Here is a 22,865-nt window from a genome sequence, read left to right on the forward strand (position 1 = left end):
CAACTGAGCCACTGAGGCGTCCCTCTTTTGGTTTTTTTAAAATAAGAAGGTGTGCTTTCTTTTCTTTCTCTCTTTAAAAAAAGATTTTATTTACTATTTGACAGAGAGCACAAGCAAGGGGATCGAGAGGGAGCAGGAGAAGCAGACTCTCGCTGAGCAGGAAGCCCAATGCAGGGCTTGATCCCAAGACCCTGGGATCAGGACCTGAGCCAAAGGCAGAGCCTAGTGGACTAAGCCACTCTGGTGCCTCATTTACTTCCAGATTGATTGATTGATTTCTTTCTTTCTTTCTTTCTTTCTCTCTTTCTCTCTTTCTCTCAGATTTTTTTTTTTTAATTTATTTCACAGACAGAGATCACAAGTAGGCAGAGAGGCAGGCAGAAGGAGAGGGGGAAGCAGTCTCCCCGCTGAGCAGAGAGCCCAAAATCAGGGCTAGATCTCAGAACCCCAGGACCATGACCCGTTCGAAGGCAGAGGCTTTAAACCACTGGGCCACCCAGGCGCCCCACTTCCAGATTTCTTATAGCCCTTACACTGCTTACTTCTTGTGCTTTCGGCATGAGCTTATGAGAGAGAGTATGGTTACTTAGCCTTTTTCCCCAAACCTGTTTCTCCTGCCTGGAGGGGCTGGGGTGTGATTTTGGAGAGCTATCCATTCCTCCAGGTACTAACTGGAGGCCAGGGTTCAGCTAAAGCAGATCATTCCCACCCTCAACCCCCTACCATTTTGCTTCTCCTCCACCAAAGATATGAGCAAGTAAGTGAGGTAGTTATGGATCCAGGGTTATACCCCTACTTGGCCCTAGACTGTAAGCTGCGGGAGAGCCGAGACCATACCTGACTGGTGCAGGGTCATCCCTTTGCCCCACATGGAGCCTAGGCTAGGGGCCTGGCACACAAATATTCAGTAAATATTTGCTAAATGAATGACCGAATGGACCACTGCATGCAGCAAAGAAATCTCGTAAATGTCATGGAGCTGAGGGATCTGCAATACGTGGCTTTTACAGAGAGTATTCTAAAGTAGTGACTTGGCCCAGGAGTGTACTGGGATGACCAAAACCGCCCCTCCAAAGTGCTAGGCTTTCCTGAGTCCCGCTCGCGATTGGGCGGGCGCGTGGGCGGGCCCTTTGGCAGTCACGTGCTGGCTACTGGCCAGTCATCGGGGCGGGGCGGGGCAGACCCGGAGGTGGGTGAGAGTCGGCTCTGTACAATTCCAGACGATCCCCACCCACAGAAGTGGTCTAATGTCGCGCAGCGGATCAATTCCTGAGCAGCGCCAGCAGGCGTCAGAAGCAGACGCCACCGCCACCACCTTCCGGGCTAGCGGTAACTGCAGGGCGTCTGGGACTCGCTGGAACGCGGAGCCGAGCCCTCCCTTTGCTTAGAAAGTTATCGTCCCTTCCCCCCCAGGTTGGCGCGCCCACCCGCCAAGCTGGCGCGACTGAGTTGTGGTCCTAGGCTAATGGAAGCTGGGAAGGCTCAAGCGCGGGCCGTTGGCTCCTGAGCCGGACAGGGCTGAGAGCGTGCTTCTGAGGTTGGGCCTGCTGGTGGGTGAGACCCAGGGCAGAGAGGGTCAGAGAGTTTGCGGACTGATCTTGTCTCTCTGTCCCCAGAACATCAGCATATCCGCTATAACCCGCTTCAAGATGAGTGGGTGCTGGTGTCAGCGCACCGCATGAAGCGGCCCTGGCAGGGGCAAGTAGAGCCCCCTCTCCTGACGACAGTTCCCCGCCATGACCCCCACAACCCTCTGTGTCCCGGGGCCACACGGGCCAATGGAGAGGTAAGCCTTTAGAACCTCCTACTGCAACCGGACCAGGAGTAGTAGCTCCCTCTTAGAGCTGCCCCTCACTCACAAGGGAGTAGACCTCCTCCTGTGTTAGGTCCCACCAAGTCTTTGACCCCACAGCCCATCTTCCACACCCCCTTGTAGCCTGTCCAGCCCCAAAGCCCACGTGACTTGTGGGTAGGGAGCCCCAAATGCTTCTACCAAAACCTTGTCAGTAGGTGAATCCCTACTATGATGGCACCTTTGTGTTTGACAACGACTTCCCAGCATTGCAGCCTGATGCCCCCAATCCAGGTAACCTGGCTATAGCTGCTGTTGGGCGGGGGGAGGGTGGGGAAGAGAGGCTGGACCTCTTGGGGGACTTCTGTTGCAGACCGACACCCTTTTACCTCAGGACCCAGTGATCATCCCCTTTTCCAAGCAGAGGCTGCTCGAGGAGTTTGGTAACTATGGATTTCCTCTCTTCAACCCAGGGCTTCGACTGAGCGCTAGGGTTGGGCTCTGCTCTTAGAAACAGCTAAGCCCTATATCTCTCTCATTTCTTCTCCCACGCTACCTAGTAAGGTCATGTGCTTCCACCCCTGGTCGGATGTAACACTACCACTCATGTCGGTGCCTGAGATCCGCACTGTCATTGATGCATGGGCCTCAGTGACAGAGGAGCTGGGAGCCCGGTATCCTTGGGTGCAGGTCTGTGAGGTTGCCCCCTCCCTTGGATGGTCAGGGAGGGGGTGACACAGCTTTGGTGCTGGGAAGCGGTATTCCTGTTCTCAAAGGGTGTGGTCGGGAGAGCTGATTTGTTGTCTCTCTGGCTTCTAAAGCTCCCTACCTCTATCTGATAGATCTTTGAAAACAAAGGAGCTATGATGGGTTGTTCCAACCCCCATCCCCACTGCCAGGTAAGTGTGTCAGAGGCTCCAGTGGATTTCTGGGCTGAGTCCAAGGCAGTATTGTGGGGAAGGGAACTGGAGGGACAGACTAAGTAATGTGGAGGCTTGGGGGTGAAGGATCTGCCAGCTCTTCTCTCCTCCTGCCCCTTGACAGGTGTGGGCCAGTAGTTTTCTGCCGGATATTGCCCAGCGTGAGGATCGAACTCAGCGGGCCTATCAGAGTCAACATGGAGAGCCCCTGCTAATGGAATATGGCCACCAGGAGCTGCTCAGAAAGGTGGGAAAAACCCAGACCCTGTTTTCCCAAGGAACCCCTAATCTCACTCCAGAAGAGAAAGGTCTGTGAAGGAGAAGGGCAGAAGGGAAATAGCAGGAGACTTGATGGGAAGCCATAGCAGTAATCTAAAGGAAAGAGGATGGTGGCTTAAATTGGGTGGTGGTGGTGGTGGAGGTGGCGAGAAACCATCAGATTCTGAGTACGTTTTTTCTTCTCCTGTTTGCTGACAACCCCTCCCCCGTCTCACCTCTCCCCCACTTTGATGACTTCATCTCCACTTGGTCTGCCCAGGAACGTTTGGTCTTAACCAGTGAGCACTGGTTGGTACTGGTCCCCTTTTGGGCAGTGTGGCCCTACCAGACACTGCTGCTGCCCCGTAGGCATGTGCGGCGCCTGCCTGAGCTGACCCCTGCTGAGCGTGATGGTGAGTCTCCCAACTGACCCAGGGGCCATGTTCAGGATGGGGATGGCTCTGGTAGGGCCAACATCTTGGCCCTAGCTGAGAGTCAGGCTCTGATTCCAGATCTAGCCTCTATCATGAAGAAGCTCTTGACCAAGTATGACAACCTTTTTGAGACGTCCTTTCCCTACTCCATGGGCTGGCATGGTAAGACTTTGAGCATCCATACCTAGCCCCAATGTCATTTCTGAGGTCCTGAGGCCGAGATTAGTGGACTGTAGCTCCCAGCAGGCTTTGAAATACTTTTGGGGGGAAGTGTCCTGATCAGGGATGCTGGGACTGAAAGTGGAACGACAGACTTGGTGAAACTGTTTCTCAGTGTTTTCCAATGCCTGGTCTACTTACTGGCAAGGAATGCTGGGAGATGTAGTTTTCAGGTACCCAACCTGGTTTGGGGGTAGGGGCTAGGCGGAAGAATTAAAAATGGGCTCTTTAGTTTTCTCTTCTTCCTGTTAGGAGCTCCCACGGGATCAGAGGCTGGAGCCAACTGGGATCACTGGCAGCTGCATGCTCATTACTACCCTCCACTCCTGCGCTCTGCCACCATCCGGAAATTCATGGTTGGCTATGAAATGCTTGCCCAGGCCCAGAGGGACCTCACTCCCGAGCAGGTCAGATTTCAGAGCACCCTGGGTTCTTTTCTCTTCCATTTCTCCAGGGGAGCCTAACAATCATGACCCTAAAAACCTCATAACCTAGGCATTCCTAAGGACTCAAGCTGCTCAGCTCTACTTCTGGTTATTCTGGCAGTCCTTATCACCAGCCTCCTGGTCCTACAAGCTTTGCCCCCAGTGTCTCCTAGGCAGTCGTTACTACTGTTCCGCTCATAAGACTCCATACCACCATTCTGGGCAGCCCTTATCCTCCCTGATTGTCCCCTGTTCCCTTCCAGGCTGCGGAGAGACTAAGGACACTTCCCGAGGTTCATTACCGCCTGGGGCAGAAGGATAGGGAGACAGCAACCATCGCCTAACCACGCTGACCACAGGGCCTTCTGCTTGAGGGAACCAGGGACTGGGGTTGGGGAGATGTGGAATCAATAAAACTAAACTGTGTTTCTCAAACTTTAATCACATATTCTAATGACAGAGGAGTATGAACTATAATCCTCAGGGATCTGGGTTAAAGGCCGATGGCGCAGCACCAGCCACAACTTTTCTTTTGCCTGCTGATACTCAAAAACAAATGACCCAAATCTCAACCCAAATGAAGACTCAGTGCTATATCTGCCCTATAGATTCTCGTATTTCTGGAGTAACAAAGGCATCATAGTTTCAAGAAATGTTTAAAATCCCGAGTTCTTGTCTGTGGCTAAGGCTTTGGGAAGCCCAGAGCCCCCTTCACCACCACCCCTAGGATGATACATCAGCTCATTAGGCCTAGGCCTGAGGCTTTGGTGGGGAGCTGGTGAACAGGATCCTGGTCCCAGTGGTCAGTGGCCAGACACTGGGCTGCTGGCCAGAACCCTGGCTTTGTGAGTGGCTGCAGCTTGGCCCTGCTCCAGCCCACAGGGGCTGAAGGGGTGGGTAGGGAACGTGCACATGGCTTTGTGTCCTTGACTTGTCTAGACTTTCACGTGCAGCGTATATGGGCAAGATCTGCCCACTTGTATTGCCCATGGGACCCCATGATTGCAGGGGAAGGAAAGCAAGAAAACAGCTTTGGCAGGAAAGGGCCTGTCAGAGTTAGGAGCCCCAGCCTGGGAAGAAGGGACCCTTGAGTCTGCTCCCTCCCCTCTGCACCTGTTCCCTTGGTAAGATTATATGAGTGTGTGGCAATAATAGGGCATGTGACCCAGGAGACCTGATGCCACCTAGTGCCCTCCAAACTTTTAGGTGAGGATAGGGCTTGTGAGCAATACAAGGATGGCCTGAGACTTTTCATCTTAGTTCTTCTCTCAAGATAACTGAGTTCGGGAGGGGCTGTCATGCCAAGGCTAGGCAGTGATGACTTGGCCCAGGAGTACCTTGACTGCCTGCCTTCTAGTCCGGGTTTTGTTTTTGTTTTTGTTTTTTTTTTTTCTCTTGAGACCCTGGAGGGGTAGGGCCTGGGACTTGGAGCGTCTGGAGGGAGCTCAGACAGACATGGTACACATCTCCCTTGAGACCCCAGTGACTGGGGAGTAGATGTGAACCCTGAATGGGGGTGGCTGTTTTCTTAAGGCATACACCTACAAACACCTGATCCTACACCCTTGATTTGGCTGCATTTTGGAATCATTTGGGAGTTTTCAACACCGATGCCAAGGCCAGTTTCCAGAGATTCGGATTTAATTGGTTTGGAGTGTGGCTTGCCAGTTTTAAAACCATAAGGTCCAGCAAAGTTTGAGAACCATTGCCCCACAGAAGTCCTCCTTATCTCAAGTCCTTATCTGGAGTCTGGGGCACCTTCAGCTTCTCCAGTCACCTGCCCAATGGCTCCCGAGCCACTGAACTTGTGGCTTTGTTTTTAGACTGCTGGAAGGAGGAGGGGCCTGAAAACTTCCAGTCCTGCTGTCCCAGCAGGGCAGTGCTGTAGGCGAGGACCCAGGAATCCAGCTCCACACTCTGTCCCCCGGCAGTCTCCTCAGTCCCGGACGGGACAGGAAGTGTCCGGCAGAGGTGGGGTGGAGGTGATTGGCAGTTGGAGGCTCCAATGGGCCCAGACCCCCTCCCTTTTTACCCCGGTCCTTCCATTGGTGCCTGGGCGGAGCCGCCCCCTCTGCTGGGGCCCCAGGGCGGGAGGGAGCAGAGGCCGGGGCAGAGGGCGAGGGCGGAGGGCGCAGGCGGCGGAGGCCGCAGAAGGTGAGGCCTTGGAGGGCGGGGTGGGGGAGTGGTGGCGGCGGCGGGAGTCCCCTGGGAAGGCCTGCCAGGAGAGGGCGGGGCAGGGTAGTGAACGATCTGAAGGGCCTGGACCAGCTGACGGACTGTCAGTGTGTGCGTGTGACTCTTAGGCTGTGTGTGACGATGTCAGCGTGTGGACCTGTAACTGAGTACCGCTTGGTGCAGCTGTCAGTTACATGACTGCGTGTGTCAGTGCGCGTGTGGTCGAGTGTGCATGCGGCTGTGAGAGTGTGGGATTATGTGTTCTGTCCATGTGCAGTTTTTGGTGAGAGACTGGGTTGTGTGTTGGTGTGTGAGAGGGCCTGTCACCGCATGGGGAATGGGTTTGGGGAAGGTCTCTGTGGGGTTTAAGACTATGTGAGAGTGGGTGGCTGGGTTTATGTGTGCATTGTGTGATTGAGCAGTAGCAGAGCGAGAGGGAGACTTGTAGTATGTGTGTGTCCTGTGTGCTGCGAGAGAGTGGAGCTGTGTTGTATCGTGGGGACCAACTTCATCAGTCATCTGCTTAACGCCCAGCAAAGACAGACCCACGCCAGCACACTTATCTTCCCTTCCTTTCTGTGCCCTGGAATCCCTCTCATTGGTCTACTGCTTATTTTCTGTTTCCCTGTCTCAGTTTCCTTTTATTTCTTTTTCTCTCCTTACTATTGTCTTTCTAGAGCTGTCAGTCATCTGTGTCTCCTCCTCACAGTTTTGTCTGCCCAGGTATCTCTTGTGTATCTGCCTCTCACGTCCTCTGCATCTCTGTCTCTCTCTCTCTCTCTGTACCCCTGTGCCTCGCTCCCCTGCTCACCTTTGTCTCTTTGGGTACATGGAGGCCTGAACGGTGATGAGATGTGGGATCTGCCATGTTAAGAGCTCCCTGAAAGAGGGGCTGAAACCATCATGAGGATTTGCTTTTAGGGAGTGCTGCGTCCCCATCCTGGGGCAGAGTGCTAAGTGTCTGTGTGTCTGTGTGTGAGGGTATGGGTATGAGTCTGAGTGAGGGTGTCTGAGTGTGTCCATGTGACTGTGAGTGGCTATATCTGAGAGTGTGTGTCTGAGGGTAAGTGTGGGTCTTGTGTATCTGGCACCAAGGGACCAAAGGCATTTCCTGGTGCTGGGGCCCAAAGAGTGGAGGGGGAGGTGAGAAATGGCTGGAACGTCCAGGGGCAGAGGGACTGGACTCTGGGTTTTCTTTATACCTCCCAACCTGGGGCCTCCCTTTCCCTCAAAAAACAGCTAGCTATGCCCCAAGGAAATATTTGCTGGGGAGTGAAAAGAGTGGGGGCAGGAGTCTGTGTCTGATTTTTCATTTGGTTATGCCCCTGTGTGTTCAAGGGAGTGTCTTTTTGTTGATTGCGCCTAGTTGAGTCCACGCATGAATGTGGCTGGGTGAAAACATAAGGAATCTCTCCCTGACAGGGACATAAGCAGCCCTCCTTTCTCTCTTGCTGGCCCTGACTGTGCCTGTGGCTTCCTTTCTAGACTGGGGGGAGGCCTCTTCCCTTCCCAGGGCCTCGGGTGGGAGGGGGGCAAAAGGGGAGGAGGGAGGAGGAATGAGGGAGGTGGGGGCCTCGCTCGGGGCGGCTGAGCTCTAGGGCCCAGAGGGGCGGAGGAGGGAAGGGGAAGGAGGGGATGATTTTGGGGTCCCAGAACTGAGTGGAGCTGAGACGGGTGCTGTAGCTGGTGGGAGGAAGTCCTGGAGGCCATGGACAGTCAGCTACTGGGATCACCGAGGTAGGGCGGGGCTGAGCCGGGTGAATGTGGCTGGGGTGGGGGGGGATTGTGAGCCACTAGACACATTCAGACCGATACACAGACATGTGGAGGCCCTTGTTCTGCTCTGCTTGAGAGGGCTCAGTGCTCTTCCTCTTTTGGAGCCCTTGCTTGCCTGGGCCCTCTCCCTCTGTGCTCCTCCTGTGCCCATGGCCACTTCCCCACTGCCTTTCTCATCCTGCTCTTCTCCCATCCAGAATCCCTCTCTCCCAGCACTCCCACGGGCAGTGGTTATCATACACCTCCCTTGCTTTTCTAGTTCCCTCTGCCCTAGCCCAGCCCTTGCGTCCCTGAACCCCACCACCTCCTGGTTTTGATGTCGGAGCATCTTTTGGTCCTGTAGCCTCCACCCCAGGCCCCTTCCTTGCAGGCTTCTCACTCCTCAGCCTTCTCTCCCCTCCCCGACACCCTGTCTCCATCTCCTGGCTCCTTGCCCACCTCCAGCCTCTGGCAGCAGCCAAGGCATCTGGATCTGCTTAACTCTGCAGCCTCAGCCTGCACCCCAGCCCCATCCAGCCTCACAGGCTCAGGACCAACAAGATTCCAGAGTCAGGCCCAGATGAGTGGCCTAAGGAGAGAAGAGGGGGCTCAGGAGAGAAGAGGCCTGGCAGCCAGAGTAGGGCTAGGCCTCCTGGTAGGAAGACAGCGTGGGCTCAGACCCACCACGACAGCACCCCCACCCAAGTTTGATGAAGGCTTTCTCAGGTTAACCAGAGGCAGTGAGTTGCCCTGGGCCAGGTGGGGGTAGACACTGGAATTCCCAACAGCTGGGTTGGAGGAGTTAATGGGAGTGACTGAGCTGGTGCCAGCACTTGGTGCCAGGGGTGGGCGCCAAGGGTGGTGTATGTGTGGGGGGGTACTTCTGGCACAGTCTGTCGCCTCCGGCTTTTGTTCTGGGCCTTAGGCCCAGGACTGAGATGGAGGGTGTGTGTGTGTGTGTGTGTGTGTGTGTGTGTGTGTGTGTGTTGTGTGTTTGCATGTATGTGTATGGGTGTATGGTGGAAAGGGGGACCTTAGATCAGATCCCTTGCTGTTTTCTGATATCCTCATCCCATTTGGGACCAGTTTTCTTCCTAGAAGTTCCCAGTTTAGAAGAGGAGGCAGGCTTTAGCCTCGCATCTGGGCATGGGGGATTGCTGACCCTGCCTCTCTCTCCACAGATGAGCAGCAGCTGCTCAGGGTTGAGCAGGGTCCTGCTTGCCTTGGCTGTAGCCCTAGTGTCTGCCGCCTCCCCCTGTCCCGAGGCCTGGGGCCCCCCAGGTAAGAAGAATCCTGCTGTATGTCTCCAACTCTGACTTATGACTTGCCACCCTCCCTGTGAACCCTTTCCTTGTCTAGTCTGTGACCCCCAACCCTTGACATCCAGCCAGGCAATATTCCTTCTCTGCCCTGTCTTCTGACCTCTGTCTCTAGATTATGACATGATGCTTTGAGCCAGTGACCCCACCCAGGCTTAAAAGTCTGCTGTTTACCCCGTCGTGGGGGCTGGGATGGGAGAGAGGGATGGGAAGAGCCTTTCCTCAGAGATGCCCTCCACAGGGGTCCAGTATGGGCAGGCTGGCAGGCCCATGACACTGTGTTGCCCTGGAGTGACTGCTGGGTAAGTCCCCCACCCCTGCCCACCGGGCTGACAGTCATGACCCTTTCTTGACTCTGTCCAGTCCTCGTGCCCCTCCCATCCTTGCCCCGTGTCTTTAATCCTCATCTCTTTAGCTATCCTAACCCTCAGACCATCCTTATTCATGGAAAATTTGAACCAACATGTATTGAGGACCTGCTCAGTCCCTGGTCTGTTCTAGGCTCTGGGCTCTAGCAGCTCACATGCCTGGCAAGATGCCTGCCTGTGTAGAGGTTAGATTCTAGTAGGCCAGACAGATAATAAGCAAATATAAATCTTTTTTTTTTTTTAAAGATTTTATTTATTTATTTGACAGAGAGAGAACACAAGTAGGCAGAGAGGCAGGCAGAGAAAGAGGAGGAAGCAAGCTCCCTGCTGAGCAGAGAGCCCAATGCGGGGCTCGATCCCAGGACCCCGGGATCATGACCTGAGCCGAAGGCAGAGGCTTTAACCCACTGAGCCACCCAGGCGCCCCAGCAAATATAAATCTTGCTAGGGAGTGGTACCTGCAGGGCAGAAAATCAGAAAAAAGTGATGTGGAAGAAGATAACTGATTGGTTACTTCTTCTTCTTCTTTTTTTTTTTTTTTTAAAGATTTTATTATTTATTTGACAGAGAGAGAGATCACAAGTAGGCAGAGAGGCAGGCAGAGAGAGGGGAGGAAGTAGACTCCCTGCCGAGCAGAGAGCCCGATGTGGGGCTCGATCCCAGGACCCCAAGATCATGACCTGAGCAGAAGGCAGAGGCTTAACCCACTGAGCCACCCAGGCGCCTCTGATTGGTTACTTTTTATTGGTAATAAGGGAAGGCTTCTCTGAGGAGGTGACACTGAAGCTAATTTCTGAAGGTCAAAAAAGAGGCAGCCATGCACATGTTAGGCATTCCTGACTGAGGGAATAGCTAGTGCAAATGCCCTGAGGTGTGAATGAGTTCAATACTCTTGAACAGAAAGAAGACCAATGTGTCTGGAGTGTAGTGGGTGAGGGGGCGAGAGGGAGGAGCTGAAGAAGGAAAGGAAGGCAAGGGCTAGATCACCAGGGGCTTTGTAAGCCCCTGGATTTAAAGGACCTAAAAGAGTTTTATTGTAAGCTCAGTGAGAAGCCAATGGAGAGCTGTGGCTTAGGTTAACATTTTAAATCTTCCCTCTATCATCACCTCGTCTCACCCCCAGGGCCCCGGTGTCCTGGTTTCGGGACGGGGAGACGAGACTGCTCCAGGGACCTGACTCTGGGCTAGGGCATGAACTGGTCTTGGCCCGGGCAGACAGCACCGACGAAGGCACCTACATCTGCCGGACCCTGGATGGTGCACTTGGGGGAATTGTGACCCTACAGCTGGGCTGTGAGTTGGGGAGGGAATATTGGGTGGCTGCGATGAGGCAGGGGGCTGTTGAGGGCATCCAGGCCCTGAGTAGGCCCTCTAGGATGGGAAGGACCTGGGGACTTCTCAGACTTCAGTTGCACCTTCTGCCTCTAGACCCCCCAGCCCGCCCTGTTGTCTCCTGCCAAGCAGCTGACTATGAGAACTTCTCTTGCACTTGGAGTCCCAGTCAGGTCAGCGGTTTACCCACCCGCTACCTCACCTCCTACAGGTGTGTGCATGATTGGGTGTGTAAGCCTATACATTTGGGTGTGCATGGGAGGCAGAAGGCCTTAGAGGGAGGGAGGATCCTCTTTTCCTTCCTGACCTCAGATGGTCCCCTTCCTGCCAGGAAGAAGACCGTACCAGGAGCTGATGGCGTGAGGTAGGACATAAAGGAGAGGCTGGGGACTCCAGCTGGATCCCCTAATGAGCATTTCCAAAGCCCACAACCACATCGTCCCTCCTAGGATGAATCCATCCACAGGGCCCTGGCCGTGCCCACAGGATCCTCCAGGGGCTGCCCGCTGTGTAGTCCATGGGGCAGAGTTCTGGAGCCAGTACCGAATAAATGTGACTGAGGTGAACCCGCTGGGGGCCAGCACACGCCTGCTGGATGTGAGCTTGCAGAGCATCTGTGAGTACCCATTCCTGCTGCGCCTCAGAGACCCCAGATGGACTTCAGGGCACAGAAACCCCAACACCGAACCTCCATCTGCCAGAGCTCCCAAACAGTTCCCTCCTGATGGAGACCCCATTTTAGCACACAGGTAGCTACTGTGGAGACTAAGAAGCCGAAATGATCAGCCCAGGAGGCAGGGTTACCTCAGCCTCTAGAGGTTGCTACCCCTAGCCCCTCCTGGCTTCTAGTGCACAAGTTCTTCCTGGGTGCCTAGCCCCAGACTGCCTCTGGTTCCAGGCCCTGTGCTAAAGGCAGCCATGCCTCGTGTCCTCCCTGCCCAGTGTAAGCCCTTGCTGGCCCCTCTTTCCTTTTGATCCGTATGTGGGAGGGGGAACTAAAGCTCTAGCTAAGAGCTAGAGAGAGACAACAGACCCCATGCTGAGCATGGAGCCTGACGTGGGCCCAATCCCATAACCCTGAGATCCTGACTGGAGCTGAAACTAAGAGTAGGACGCCCAACTGGCTGAGCCACCCAGGCGCCCCAGCTCATTTTATAACAAGGATAACAGACAGGTCCTGAGCCCAGAGGATGATCAAGCTTAAGATTTCCCCAAACCCCTTGGAAATGCCTCCTTCAGGTACCTTTAGGCATATACCCACCTTCCCTTGGTGGGTATATGCCTTTGTCCTGTCCTGACTTTGTGTCTCCACTACCCTCAGTGCGCCCTGACCCACCCCAGGGGCTTCGGGTAGAGTCAGTTCCTGGCTACCCCCGCCGCCTGCATGCCAGCTGGACATACCCTGCCTCTTGGCCCCGCCAGCCCCACTTTCTGCTCAAGTTCCGACTGCAGTACCGTCCAGCACAGCATCCGGCCTGGTCCACGGTGAGGCCTGGAATGTGTCCCAGTCTGGGGCTATGGCTTCTGCCTCTGGTTTCATGTCCCTGGCTATTCTACATGGTGTACTGGCAGGTCACCAGAGCCCTGTCACCTCTCCCAATAGAGTACTGTCCCTGGGTGATCCTTTGTGCTGGGTGCTGGGGTTGCCGCTGGGTGCGAAAGGCCCAGTCTCTGCCCTGTGGGGGCTGTAACTCTGATGCCAGCCCATCTGTGGGAGGACAGGAGTGGCTTTTTGCAAATGACGTTTCTAGAAAAAGGAGTGCCTTTCACCCAGAGGCACATTCTCATACAAACATTCATATATTCAGATGAGGACAGTAGTGAATTTCCACCTCTGAAGATATTAAAGATTGGCTGGAAGCAAGTCTGGGGAGCAGCGGCTTCAGATAATGCCCAGTATTTACTGGTCGCTGCCTGCCCGCCAGGCACCATACTACACATTTAGTATGCATTATCTTACTCGGGTATATTCTCCGCTATTTTACAAATGAAGAAACTAAGGCACAGAGTGGCCCAAGGTCACTCAGTAAGTGCTACAGCAAGGATTTGAACCCAGGCAGGCTGCCTGTGTAACCACTATGCACTTTCATCTTCCACATACTTGGTGTACACCTGACGCCACCAGCCACCCCACGTGAGGCCCAGACAACTCCCCAGTCTGACAGGGATGGAACTGGGAGGAAGGGGTGCTCTTCGCTAACTAAGGCTGGGGGGAGATAGGCTTGGCATTAACAACCTAGATAACTGGCCGAGGAGCCATCTTCATTCCCAGGTGGAGCCAGCTGGATTGGAGGAGGTGATCACGGACGCCGTGGCTGGGCTGCCCCACGCTGTACGAGTCAGTGCCCGGGACTTTCTGGACGCTGGCACATGGAGTGCTTGGAGTCCTGAGGCTTGGGGAACTCCGAGCACCGGTGAGAGACTGAGCCCAGGGCATGGGCACCAAGCCTGTCCTGCAGCATCTGTCAGCTGGATTGGTGTGCAAGTGGGCTACACGCACATGCCCTGCCAGTGGCAATTGAGGTCCCAGTCTTCAGCCTTGGCTCTCCTCAGCCCTGCCCCAGTTTAAGCCCTGCCCCTCAGCCTCCACCTCCGTTAGGTCCTCAGAAGCTGGCTCTACCCTTTTGGCTTCCACCTCCTGGACTCCCCCCGTGTCCAAGCCAGGCCCTGGCCTCCCCTCGCAGAACCTGTCTTCCACCGCCACCCCGTGTGGAGAGTTCTCTTCAGGTCTCGCCTCCCTTCAGGGCCTTTGCTGAAGGAGATGCCAGCTGAGGGACAGCTACAGAAGCCCCTGGAGAAAGAGCCTCAGGCAGACAGCCCCGCTCCCCCCAGGCCCTCCCTCCTGCCAGACCCACGGCCACTTGGTAAGCTTGGGCAGGTGAACAAAGGTTGTATAGGATGGGAAAGCCCTGGAGAGAAAGGGTTTGGTTAGGCAGCCTCGCTGACTGTGGCCTGTGACCCTCCCCCCTCAGACCACAGAGACCCCCTGGAGCAGGTAGCAGTGTTGGCATCTTTGGGAATCTTCTCTTTCCTGGGACTGGCAGCTGGGGCCCTGGCACTGGGGCTCTGGTAAGTAACTGCCTGTGGTCCCTCAAATTTGGATCCCACACAGATGTTCTGATACCCACAGACCACACACGTTCCCACCCTTCATGATTTCCTAGGGAAACTCTCTGATTCTGGAACAACTCCCCGCTTCTTCCTCCAACCCCCACTTCATTATTTGCACTGATTTCTCTCCTGACCTTGTATTTATACACTGTTTTGGAGGAGACAAAGATGCCCACTACCTTTTTGTGCTCCAGGCTGAGACTGAGACCAGATGGGAAGGATGGACCCCAAAAGCCTGGGTTCTTGGCTCCAGTGATTCCAGTAGACAAGATTCCAGGTGAGTAGGTCATCTAGGAGGTTTGGACTCAGAGGTGTGTACCCTCATTTTGAGTGTCTGGATTAATAGCCAGATGCTCTTGTCACTTTAAGGGTGTTGGCAATCAGAGTTGGGTCACCTCATTCATACAAAGTCTGAGCTCAGGGATGGACCTTTCATTCTTGAGTCCTTGGGCTCAGAGTTGGGTCTCTTCCTTCCCTCACATGGTATTTGGGTTCTTTGATTGGGCCCCCCCTCATTTTCAGGGTGTTAAGCTAAGAGCTGGATATCTATCTTTTATTCTGGGGTGTCTTAGATCAGAGCTGGGTCCCCTCCCTTATTCTCAATGTATCTGGGTCCAGAACTAGGAACACTTCATCTTCAGGGTGTTGGGGTTCAGAGCTGGGTTCCCCTACTCATTCTTGGTGTTGGGCTCAGACCTTCATCCCCTCCCTCATTTTCAGGGTGTCTGGGCCAAAATCTAGTCCTTTTATCTTCCTTGATTTGCCTCCTGCTTCTTCTAGGAGCCCCAAACCTGTAGATGACCCAGGAGGGCTTCAGCTGATTCCACCTATAACTCTGTCTTGCTGGTGTGGATGGACAGATAGAACCCAGGCAGGATAGTAGATCCCCACGGAGGCAGGAGGGCGGGGAGTGGTCTCAGCTGGAGGTTCTGTTTGGAACCCAGTTCTGTCAGACTTTGTTCCAGACTTGCCAACTGAAAGGTTCCTGGACCTCTCATTTCATCTCAGAGCTGGAGGTCCACCTGAGGAATGTGTGTTCGTGTCCATGTGTGCCCATGTGTATGTGAGGTAGGGAACATGTTTTCTCTCAATGTATGCATGTAGGTGCCTGGGGAGTATCTGTGGCTCCTTGGCACTTGGCCTTGCCCCTGGAGGGGTTTGTGACGATGTGAATAAAGAGAACGAGGAGGTTCTTCTGTTTATTAACACGTCTCCCAGCTTCAGATTCAGGGCCCACAGGAGAATGCACAGAATTTGGAAACCACAGTCAGAGACTGTTGTCCAGTGCTGCTTTATTGTTCCAGCTCCTGGGGGCCCTGGCCCATTTTCCCTATCAGCCCCAAATTCAGGTTAGGCAGAGTCCCCTGGAGCCTCCTCCCTTGGCGCTCGAACCACCGAGCCAGGCTGCGGTTCTGAGGGTGGATGCAGACACTGCGTCGAGACAGGTAAAGCCTGGGAAAGGAAAGGTGCAAAGCCATAGTCATAGCTTGGCAATGAGGTTAGAGTCCAGGGGTTAGGGCAAAGGCTAGATGAAAACCCGAGTCAGCATCAGAATTAGCAGTTGGGGTTGGGGTTGGGATCAGCATCAGGGGATGGGACTGAGGTCAGGGGTTTGTATAAGGGAGAGGGTCAGAGCTCACACGAAGGCCTGGAGGTGACAGTCCCCATCAGCTTCCTGTACTTCCACCCGGATGACCCTCCTCAGTAGCTTGTTCGAGAGTGGCTGGCGATAGAGCTGAGTACAGCAGGTAATGCTGGTTGGCAGTGGCAGTGCTAGGGGACAATGGGGCCATGTGTTCAGAGGGCTCCTGACCCAAAACCCTTCCCTCAGACCCCTGGAGGATGGACTTCCTCGGTCCCTTTCCCTCCATCCCATTCACCCAGAGGCATTCTGAGGAAATGCCCTTCTAGACCCCCCAAGCGCTCACCTGTTCCAGGGTCTGGGCTCAGCAGCAACAGCAGTAGCAGCAGGAGGCTGCTTGTGGATGAGGGCCCCTTCATGCTGCTCAGCCTGGGTACTTCTCTCTCCTCCTCCTTCTCCCCTACCTTTTATCTGGTGCCTTTTACCTGGGGCACCAGGTGAGTCAGAGGCAGATGAAGATGTATTGCTCATCCTGTGACATTCCTGGGCCCTAATTGCCGCAGACCCCTTCCTCTTCCAGGGCTGCCATTTGGCTTGGCTTCTAAGCCCTGGACAGAGAAGCTGGAGAGAGGGGTAGTGCCTGATATGAAGACTGATGGTACAGTGACTGAGTAAGGGCACCTAAGTATCCACATGTCCAGGGATGGACATTCACACTCACAAACCCACAGTCACAGTCACACCTCAATCACTCAGTCAACCTTATGTCCAGAGACAGAATCACATAGCCCCAGTTCTACTTGAAGTCCCACTCCCACATAGTTGTGTCTTTATAACCATTCAATCACACACAAATTCTCATAGGGATTGTGGGTGGGGTGGGAGCAGAGGGCAGGCCAGCACCAACTTGCCTTCATCTTCCCCTCTCTCCTTCCTGCCCTAGCTTGCCTGTCTTATCAGGAAAAATTGATGGGTATGGATCCTTAAAGCAAGCTCTGCTGGCTGAGGATGAGTCTTGGTTAGGACAGTCACATCCACAGTGAGGAGCTGGGTGCTACTGGGGTACCTTTGGGATGCTGAGGTGAGGGCTGCTTTACCCAGGGAGATGAGACAGGGCGGAAGGATGGGGTGGATAAGGCAAAAAGATAAGAGAAGATAAAGTTCTTTGGTGCCAGGTTGCTGCTGTCAAACAAGAAAAAGACCCAAGAAATCTTACCTTCCTATTTTTGCCTGGTCCTGTCCCAGAAATAGCAGCCTCTTGCCAGCAGGGGCCTGGGGGTTCCAGACTCAGTCCTGGCTTATTGAGACATCAGACTCAAGAGCTCAATTACTTCTCTTTTGTTCTATTCAAATTCCAGCCTCTCCCTGCTGCCCACCCAGATCCAGTAATACACATCCCCCCCAACCCTTATACATTTTGCATCCCATCATCTTGCTAAAACCCTCCCTAACTTCTCCTCTCCTTCCTGTCTCTTGTCTCCTAATTGCATTTCCAGCCCCCACTCCCTTCTTCCCCTTACCCCCTAAAGCAAAAAAGTCTTCCTCCTCCTCTTGTCCTTTCCAGAAAGCCAGGGATTGCCTGTGGTGGGGACAAGCTGCTAAGTTTAGTGCCTCTGGCACCTTGAATTTCCCACTCCTGGTCTGGGGATTTCAATCCTCAACTCCTGCTTTCTTTTTGAAACATAAACTGAGTCATAACCTCGTAATCCAGACTTTATCTGGTTGTTGTAAGGGTGCCTTCTGCAGCCTTCTGCTCTGTGGCCAGCTCTCTAAGGGACAGGCCTTCTCCGGGGATAGGGACGCAAACCTATCCTGGGCATCTTGCTGCTGCAGGGCTGCTGAAACAAGTGGGAGGGACCATCCGTTCCAAGAGTAAGAACTAGTTCCCGTCCCATGCTAACTCGAGCTTCTCCTCCTTCCTGTCCAGCGTGAGGCCTGAAGGCCCTTTCCTGGAGTTTGTCTTGTGGATACTCAGGAATTCTGACAGTGTCCTGGTGAGGTGTCGGCCCAGGGCTGGACAGGGCACTCCACTTTTGACAGGGTTCTTGATGTAGACATTCTGAAGAAATGGCTCAGGAACCTGAGTCCGTTCTTGAAGGTGGCCACAACCCAGAGGTCACTCATCTTGAACTGCTAGTACCAGAGGCCTTGGAGTCTCTCTCCCACCCTCCAGTCTGGACTTGTGCCTCAGAGCTTGGGTGCAGCTCTTGGGATACCATTTACTTATCCCAGATCTCCATCAGCTGGTTGTCTGCCACATACTTTGTGGCCTTTCCTGGACCAATCAGTCCAGATACCTGGGAAGACAAGAAATGAATTCTTCCAGGTATGCACCCATCTCTCCCCTTTGGCTCTTCCAAAGATAGGGCCAAGTCTTCTCCCCAGCCACAGTCTGCTGTGGTGGGGGGAGCCCCAGGCTGAAAGTTAGCTTTGCCCCATAAATTGGGCTGTCTCTTTTAACTTAATCTTCCCTGTACCTTTTCTGGTGCTGGGTCTCCTCCCTAACTGAAAGCAGGCCCACTAGGAGTCCCTCACCCTCAGCACTTCAGGAGCTAGAGAGTCTCAGGTCAACTAGGTGACAAGACAGGGGTGGCAGGGAGCTGTGGCCTTTGGGTTCTCCTAGGGATAGAGCAAGAATTGCTAGGTAAGCTGATGCCAAGTATCTTTAACCTAGGAAACACTGGGGGAGCCAGAAGTTGTGGTATTAATTGTAGGAAAGATCTCCAACCATCCAAAGTCACTCCCCTGTGGCAGGCTGAGGGAGTCAGCGTCTAGGAATCCTCTCCTCCTCACAGCCTACCTCCTACAACTCTGGGCTTACAGTAGTTTAGATTCACTCTCAGAAGAAGATTCTCCAAGACACCTGGCCAAACCCTGTCTAGAAGGAAGGTGGAACACATCAATGTGGGGATAGGCTGGGAGGAAGATGGGGACAGGGCTACTTAGTTCCCAGCATATAGGCTATTTACAGTGAAGTGTGTGGGGGGGAGGGGGGGTTAGGTGGCGCAGGGCAGTCAGTGACAGTAATGGGAGGCCTGACACTGAGAAGGGATCCTTAGTAATAACCGGGGCCAGGATATGGAAGGGCACCCTATCAGGGAGGGAAGCCCTGTCAGTAAAGAAAAGCAGGCGTGTAGAGGGGCTCCCGAATGGCGGCAGCGGCGGCAGAGTCAGGAGGGCAGCACGGTGGCTTCGGTTTAAATCTTTAATGCACCGGCTGGCTGGGCAGTGGCGGTGGGGGTGCGGCGGGGGAGGCCGCGACCCGAGCGCTGGGGGGCAGGGCCCAGGCCGCTTGACAGACAGCTCATCAGGCCTCGTAGAGGCTCCAGCTTCTGCTCCCGGGGATGCGCCGAGCTGTGGGGCAACCCGACAGTGGCATGAGGCAGGGAGGGGACTCCCGGATTCCCCCCATCCGTCCTCCTGAGGCTGAGCCTCGTACGCCCCGGGCGGGTCCTTGGTGTCGCAGCCCCCTCACCTCCTGTCCCTCCGCCACATGCGCAGCCAGGGGAAAAAGTAGAAGCAACCCCAGTAGATCCTGCAGAAAAAAGGCCGGGCCGGGCGGGGCGGGGCTGACCCCACGGACTCCGCCGTTCAGACGCCTCACCCCTCCCCTGGACGGCTCCGCCCCGCCCTTTGGAGGCGGTTCCCTCCGCAGCCCACGCCCCCTGAGGGGCCCCACGCCTCCCGCCCGCGGAGAACTCGCGCCCTCCCCCAACCCCGGAGCGGCTAGGTTCCTCCTCCGCAGAACCCGCCTCCACTCACTCCTCCTCCGCCTCCAGCGCCACCTCGTATCTCCTCAATCCCGACATGTCCTGGGCTCCGAACGTCTCCTGGGGAGCGGCATGATTGGATCAAGGATACTCCAACCCCAGGTCCCCTTCTGTCATTCTCGGGACCAGTCTGACCTGTTCTCAGATAATCTGAGGCAGGTGCCCCCGGGAAGCCTCAATTGCCACATTGGGACAGGGTGGGACTGAAGAATTGGGAGGCATCAGACGTTAAGGAATTAGGAGGTCGGTCACCGCGGGGGCCTGGGGCATCCAGGGGGTCAGGACGAAAGATTTTTCGGTCATGGACCTGGGATATTTGGGGCCCTAGGTGAGGATTTCGGGGGCTAGCATCACCTGAAGGGGGGCTGAGGGGTCGGCGCAGCCTAAACTCCCGCCCTCCCTGGCTCCACCCCGGAAACAGACCGTTACCGTTACGTCATAGGGACTCCGTCGCGCTCCAGAGGTGGGGTTTGCCTATTACCCGGAAGGGGCGAAGTCTGAGCGTTTCTTCAGAGGAGGAGGAGTTAAAGTGTCACGCTGGAGGTGGAGCCAGGGTCCTTCTATCCCTAAAGGGGCGGAGTCGGGCCCTATTACCTAGGTTGCGGACGGATTGTGGGCCTGTCTTTTGTCAGGGATAGTGTCAGATTGTGGAACTCTCTCCCTGGAGACCTCAGCCCCAGGCAGCAAGATGAGAGCTTTGGGAAGCTGTCCAGTACTGTTTTCCCAGTCTTCTCTCGTCTTGCTCTGCCCTCTACCCTGCCACTTGTTTGGCTGTGGTCTGAGAAGGAATAGGTCTCCAGAGAGGTCTCAGCTTAGATGAAGCAGACTACAGAAGTACTTGATGTGTGAGTGGCTTTGTCCAAGTCACTTAATGGCCAGGGGGTCACAGCCCTTCCTTTCTGAGCTGAAATTTATCTTCCTCTGATTTTTTGTTCCTACAGTCAGTCATTCGGTCAGCGGATATATCACGCTAGGAATGGGTATATAGCAGTAGAGCAGCCAGATTATTACAGGAAACATAGCACAGTGGTTGGAGGCAATAGAGCGTGTTGCAGTAGAACCTAGAGAGCGCAATTAACCAAGCGTGGGAGGTTGGGAATAGCTGTCTCTTTGAATTTCCCATGTAATAGGAATGTCTTTGTTATTTATGAGCCCCTTGGATAGTCACACCTGAGTTTATGCTAAGAGATGGGATGACTTAGGATCATCTGGGGAGGGAGGAAGAGACCCTTCTGGTTAGACTGTAGGGGAGTGACCAGAGTGATTCAGGCTGAAGTGTGGCAAATGGGTACACTACTCTTTTCCCCCATCCCACCTTTTTTCTCCCTCTCATACCTCTCTTCCCCTGCCTGGGCCACAAACAAGATTGCAGACAGGTCCGTGGGTACCGGTTGGGTTTTACTGGAACCATTGCTGTCTGAGTGTGGAGGAGAAGCTGCGCTCCTGCCACACTCACCCCTGCTCACACACACACTCCCATTGACACTCCAGACCCTGTCTCTGCTGGGTCAGGTCTGGTGCAGAGCTGCTGGAGGTCTCGTCCTCCCTTCTGATCCTTGGTTCCCCAGTACTGCAGTGAGTCACATCCCTTCACTCGGACACAGGGCTCCCTCTGGGGCTGCCATGGGTTAACTAGGTGCTCCTAGGCAGGAAGGAGAGGGCAGGAAGGAGAGGCAGGATCATGGGTTGGGGTCTTGAGCAGGGGCTGTGAGGGAAGAGGCAGGGGCTGGGTAGGGTTGGGGTTGCCTTTGCAGAGTTCTTCTGCAGTCTCTGGATGATGCGGTCCACCCAGGACTGGTCTGGAGGGGCATAAAGGTGGTGATTTCTCAGTGCAGTGAACCTGGAATAAGAAGGAATGGAAGAGTCCTGGAACCCAGCTTCCTGGCAGACCCTGGTGTGAGGGGCAGAAACTGAGGACCGCATCTGGGAACCTGTTTCAGGGGCTTCCTTGTGATGAGGAGCTTGGCAAGGAGAAGGGAAGTAAAATGATGAGTGGAGGCCCAGGTGACAGAGGATGTGATTGGAAGAGGAAGAGACCGGTTCATTTTCACCGCCTCCCCCACAAAGACAGCAGTACCCTACAGCCATCATTGAGAAGGAGCTAGGAACAAAAAGGCACCAGAAATGTTCCTGGAAACCAGGTATTGGTTCACCAAGAGACAGCGTCCTCGGAGTTGTTGGCATCACTCAGAGCTGGGGTGTGGGTGTAAGAGTTAGGGTTTGAGGGACTTTTACATGGGAAGACCACTGACTAGAATTCAGGATGCCTATCTGCTGCACGATAGCTTTAGTGTTCCTTTCTTTTCTGTCCACGTGCACTAGCCTCCTCTTCCTCTGGAAGCCCAGGCTAAAGGAGATAGACCCTCTACAGAGAAGGGCAGCCAGAGGCCCCAGGACCCATCCAGCTGTTGACACATTAAGGAATAGCAGGGGCACAGGCACATCTGTATCACACAGGTGCACACCTGGGTCATGGGCACACCCACACCACACAAGTCTGTGTATACATGGCACATGAATGTGCACAGTGCATGGGTACACCCGACAGTACACAAGAATGCAATCACAAGGGCACACCCATTTGGCATGTGTACACTCTCAGGTTCAGAGACTCACTCGGACCTGAACTCACAGTGTCCTCCACAGACTCCCTGTTCCCTCCTCTGCCCCTCATCTTACCATATTACCCCTTCCCCTTCCCAGGGGAGACCAAGAAAGCAGTATGCTGAGAAGAGGAGTGGTACTGTGCAGGAGGCCACGAAAGATGGAGAGAGAGATGGACAGATGGATAGACTCTTTGCAAGCAGCAAGTGTGTGGATTGCAGGAGTCCTGCTTGTGTGCAGTCTCTGTGAGACCGTGAGGCTGGATGGCAGAGATTGAGTGGAAGAGTGACGGTAAGGGGGAGGGATCCATGATGGTTCTGTGATGTGTATGTGAGGCTCTTGCTGTCTTGTTTATGGCCTCCTGAAGCCTTCATTTTTTTTTTTATATCCAAAAATTTCTTCCTTTCTGTTGTATAATAAAGAATTTGACTGGTCTTTGTCTCTGATTTCTGAAAGGGAGATTTTAAATCTTTGAATTTCCCATGTAATAGGAATATCTTTGTTATTTATGAGCCCCTTGGATAGTCACACCTGAGTTTATGCTAAGAGATGGGATGACTTAGGACCATCTGGGGGATGGTCACAAGAAAAACCAACCATGTCACTGAAGAGTCGGGGCTTTGAGGGGCACTGGAGATTGAGTTCAGCCAATTCAGTCATGCCTACATAATGAAATTTCAATAAAAATCCTGGACACCAGAACTTGTAGAACTTTCTGGTTGGCGGACACATTGATGTGCCAAGAGGATGATGTGCCCATGAGGTTTAGAGCATGAAGCTCTGTATTTGAGACCTTCCCAG

General features: G+C 54.2%; 4 protein-coding genes across 10 annotated transcripts; 2 read left to right on the top strand and 2 right to left on the bottom strand.

Annotated features, from left to right (window-relative positions):
- Positions 1–1,180: 1,180 nt before the first annotated feature.
- Positions 1,181–4,489, top strand: GALT (galactose-1-phosphate uridylyltransferase). 2 transcript variants are annotated; one of them, XM_032860432.1, is made up of 11 exons: positions 1,181–1,329; positions 1,617–1,786; positions 2,011–2,086; positions 2,187–2,235; positions 2,353–2,482; positions 2,635–2,691; positions 2,837–2,959; positions 3,251–3,383; positions 3,483–3,566; positions 3,876–4,030; positions 4,312–4,489. In XM_032860432.1, the coding sequence occupies exons 1-11, from the start codon at positions 1,248–1,250 to the stop codon at positions 4,390–4,392; spliced, it is 1,140 nt and encodes a 379-aa protein (XP_032716323.1). In that variant the 5' UTR covers positions 1,181–1,247; the 3' UTR covers positions 4,393–4,489. The 2 variants fall into 2 exon arrangements, with proteins under 2 accessions (XP_032716323.1, XP_032716324.1); XM_032860433.1 differs by having other exon boundaries at positions 1,230–1,413.
- A 1,616-nt stretch (positions 4,490–6,105) lies between these two features.
- Positions 6,106–22,498, top strand: IL11RA (interleukin 11 receptor subunit alpha). 4 transcript variants are annotated; one of them, XM_032860434.1, is made up of 14 exons: positions 6,106–6,202; positions 9,160–9,259; positions 9,539–9,599; positions 10,789–10,958; positions 11,094–11,208; positions 11,329–11,361; positions 11,447–11,613; positions 12,319–12,482; positions 13,270–13,411; positions 13,742–13,861; positions 13,970–14,066; positions 14,303–14,385; positions 16,271–16,361; positions 16,634–17,367. In XM_032860434.1, exons 2-14 carry the CDS (start codon positions 9,160–9,162, stop codon positions 16,731–16,733), a joined length of 1,443 nt encoding a protein of 480 aa, XP_032716325.1. In that variant the 5' UTR covers positions 6,106–6,202; the 3' UTR covers positions 16,734–17,367. The 4 variants fall into 4 exon arrangements, with proteins under 4 accessions (XP_032716325.1, XP_032716327.1, XP_032716328.1 ...); XM_032860435.1 differs by lacking the exon at positions 6,106–6,202 and adding an exon at positions 7,871–7,960; XM_032860436.1 differs by lacking the exons at positions 16,271–16,361; positions 16,634–17,367 and adding an exon at positions 22,164–22,498.
- CCL27 (C-C motif chemokine ligand 27) lies at positions 15,384–16,271 on the bottom strand. The gene is made up of 3 exons (XM_032860438.1): positions 16,037–16,271; positions 15,749–15,881; positions 15,384–15,560 (listed from the first exon to the last, which is right to left on the bottom strand). The coding sequence occupies exons 1-3, from the start codon at positions 16,107–16,109 to the stop codon at positions 15,401–15,403; spliced, it is 366 nt and encodes a 121-aa protein (XP_032716329.1). The 5' UTR covers positions 16,110–16,271; the 3' UTR covers positions 15,384–15,400.
- Positions 18,882–20,000, bottom strand: LOC116869347. Of its 3 annotated transcripts, none has more exons than XM_032860440.1 (4): positions 19,890–20,000; positions 19,453–19,520; positions 19,166–19,225; positions 18,882–19,044 (listed from the first exon to the last, which is right to left on the bottom strand). In XM_032860440.1, exons 2-4 carry the CDS (start codon positions 19,497–19,499, stop codon positions 18,888–18,890), a joined length of 264 nt encoding a protein of 87 aa, XP_032716331.1. In that variant the 5' UTR covers positions 19,500–19,520; positions 19,890–20,000; the 3' UTR covers positions 18,882–18,887. The 3 variants fall into 3 exon arrangements, with proteins under 3 accessions (XP_032716331.1, XP_032716330.1, XP_032716332.1); XM_032860439.1 differs by lacking the exon at positions 19,890–20,000 and adding an exon at positions 19,815–19,876; XM_032860441.1 differs by lacking the exon at positions 19,890–20,000 and adding an exon at positions 19,596–19,804.
- Positions 22,499–22,865: the final 367 nt, after the last annotated feature.

The sequence above is a fragment of the Lontra canadensis genome, unplaced genomic scaffold, assembly GCF_010015895.1.
Source record: "Lontra canadensis isolate GAN:19392208 unplaced genomic scaffold, GSC_riverotter_1.0 scaffold19, whole genome shotgun sequence".
Taxonomy (NCBI): Eukaryota; Metazoa; Chordata; class Mammalia; order Carnivora; family Mustelidae; genus Lontra; species Lontra canadensis.

Coding starts and splice junctions, on each gene's coding strand:
- IL11RA (XM_032860434.1), top strand. CDS start 9,160: ATGAGCAGCAGCTGCTCAGGGTTGAGCAGGGTCCTGCTTGCCTTGGCT. Junction 9,600..10,788: donor TGCCCTGGAGTGACTGCTGG/GTAAGTCCCCCA, acceptor TCTCACCCCCAG/GGCCCCGGTGTCCTGGTTTC. Junction 14,067..14,302: donor GCCCTGGCACTGGGGCTCTG/GTAAGTAACTGC, acceptor TTTGTGCTCCAG/GCTGAGACTGAGACCAGATG.
- LOC116869347 (XM_032860440.1), bottom strand. CDS start 19,499: ATGTCGGGATTGAGGAGATACGAGGTGGCGCTGGAGGCGGAGGAGGA. Junction 19,226..19,452: donor GCGCTGGAGGCGGAGGAGGA/GTGAGTGGAGGC, acceptor TTTTTTCTGCAG/GATCTACTGGGGTTGCTTCT. Junction 19,045..19,165: donor ATGTGGCGGAGGGACAGGAG/GTGAGGGGGCTG, acceptor GTTGCCCCACAG/CTCGGCGCATCCCCGGGAGC.
- GALT (XM_032860432.1), top strand. CDS start 1,248: ATGTCGCGCAGCGGATCAATTCCTGAGCAGCGCCAGCAGGCGTCAGAA. Junction 2,087..2,186: donor GCCTGATGCCCCCAATCCAG/GTAACCTGGCTA, acceptor CTTTTACCTCAG/GACCCAGTGATCATCCCCTT. Junction 2,960..3,250: donor ACCAGGAGCTGCTCAGAAAG/GTGGGAAAAACC, acceptor TGGTCTGCCCAG/GAACGTTTGGTCTTAACCAG.
- CCL27 (XM_032860438.1), bottom strand. CDS start 16,109: ATGAAGGGGCCCTCATCCACAAGCAGCCTCCTGCTGCTACTGCTGTTG. Junction 15,882..16,036: donor GAGCCCAGACCCTGGAACAG/GTGAGCGCTTGG, acceptor ATTGTCCCCTAG/CACTGCCACTGCCAACCAGC. Junction 15,561..15,748: donor TGTCACCTCCAGGCCTTCGT/GTGAGCTCTGAC, acceptor TTCCTTTCCCAG/GCTTTACCTGTCTCGACGCA.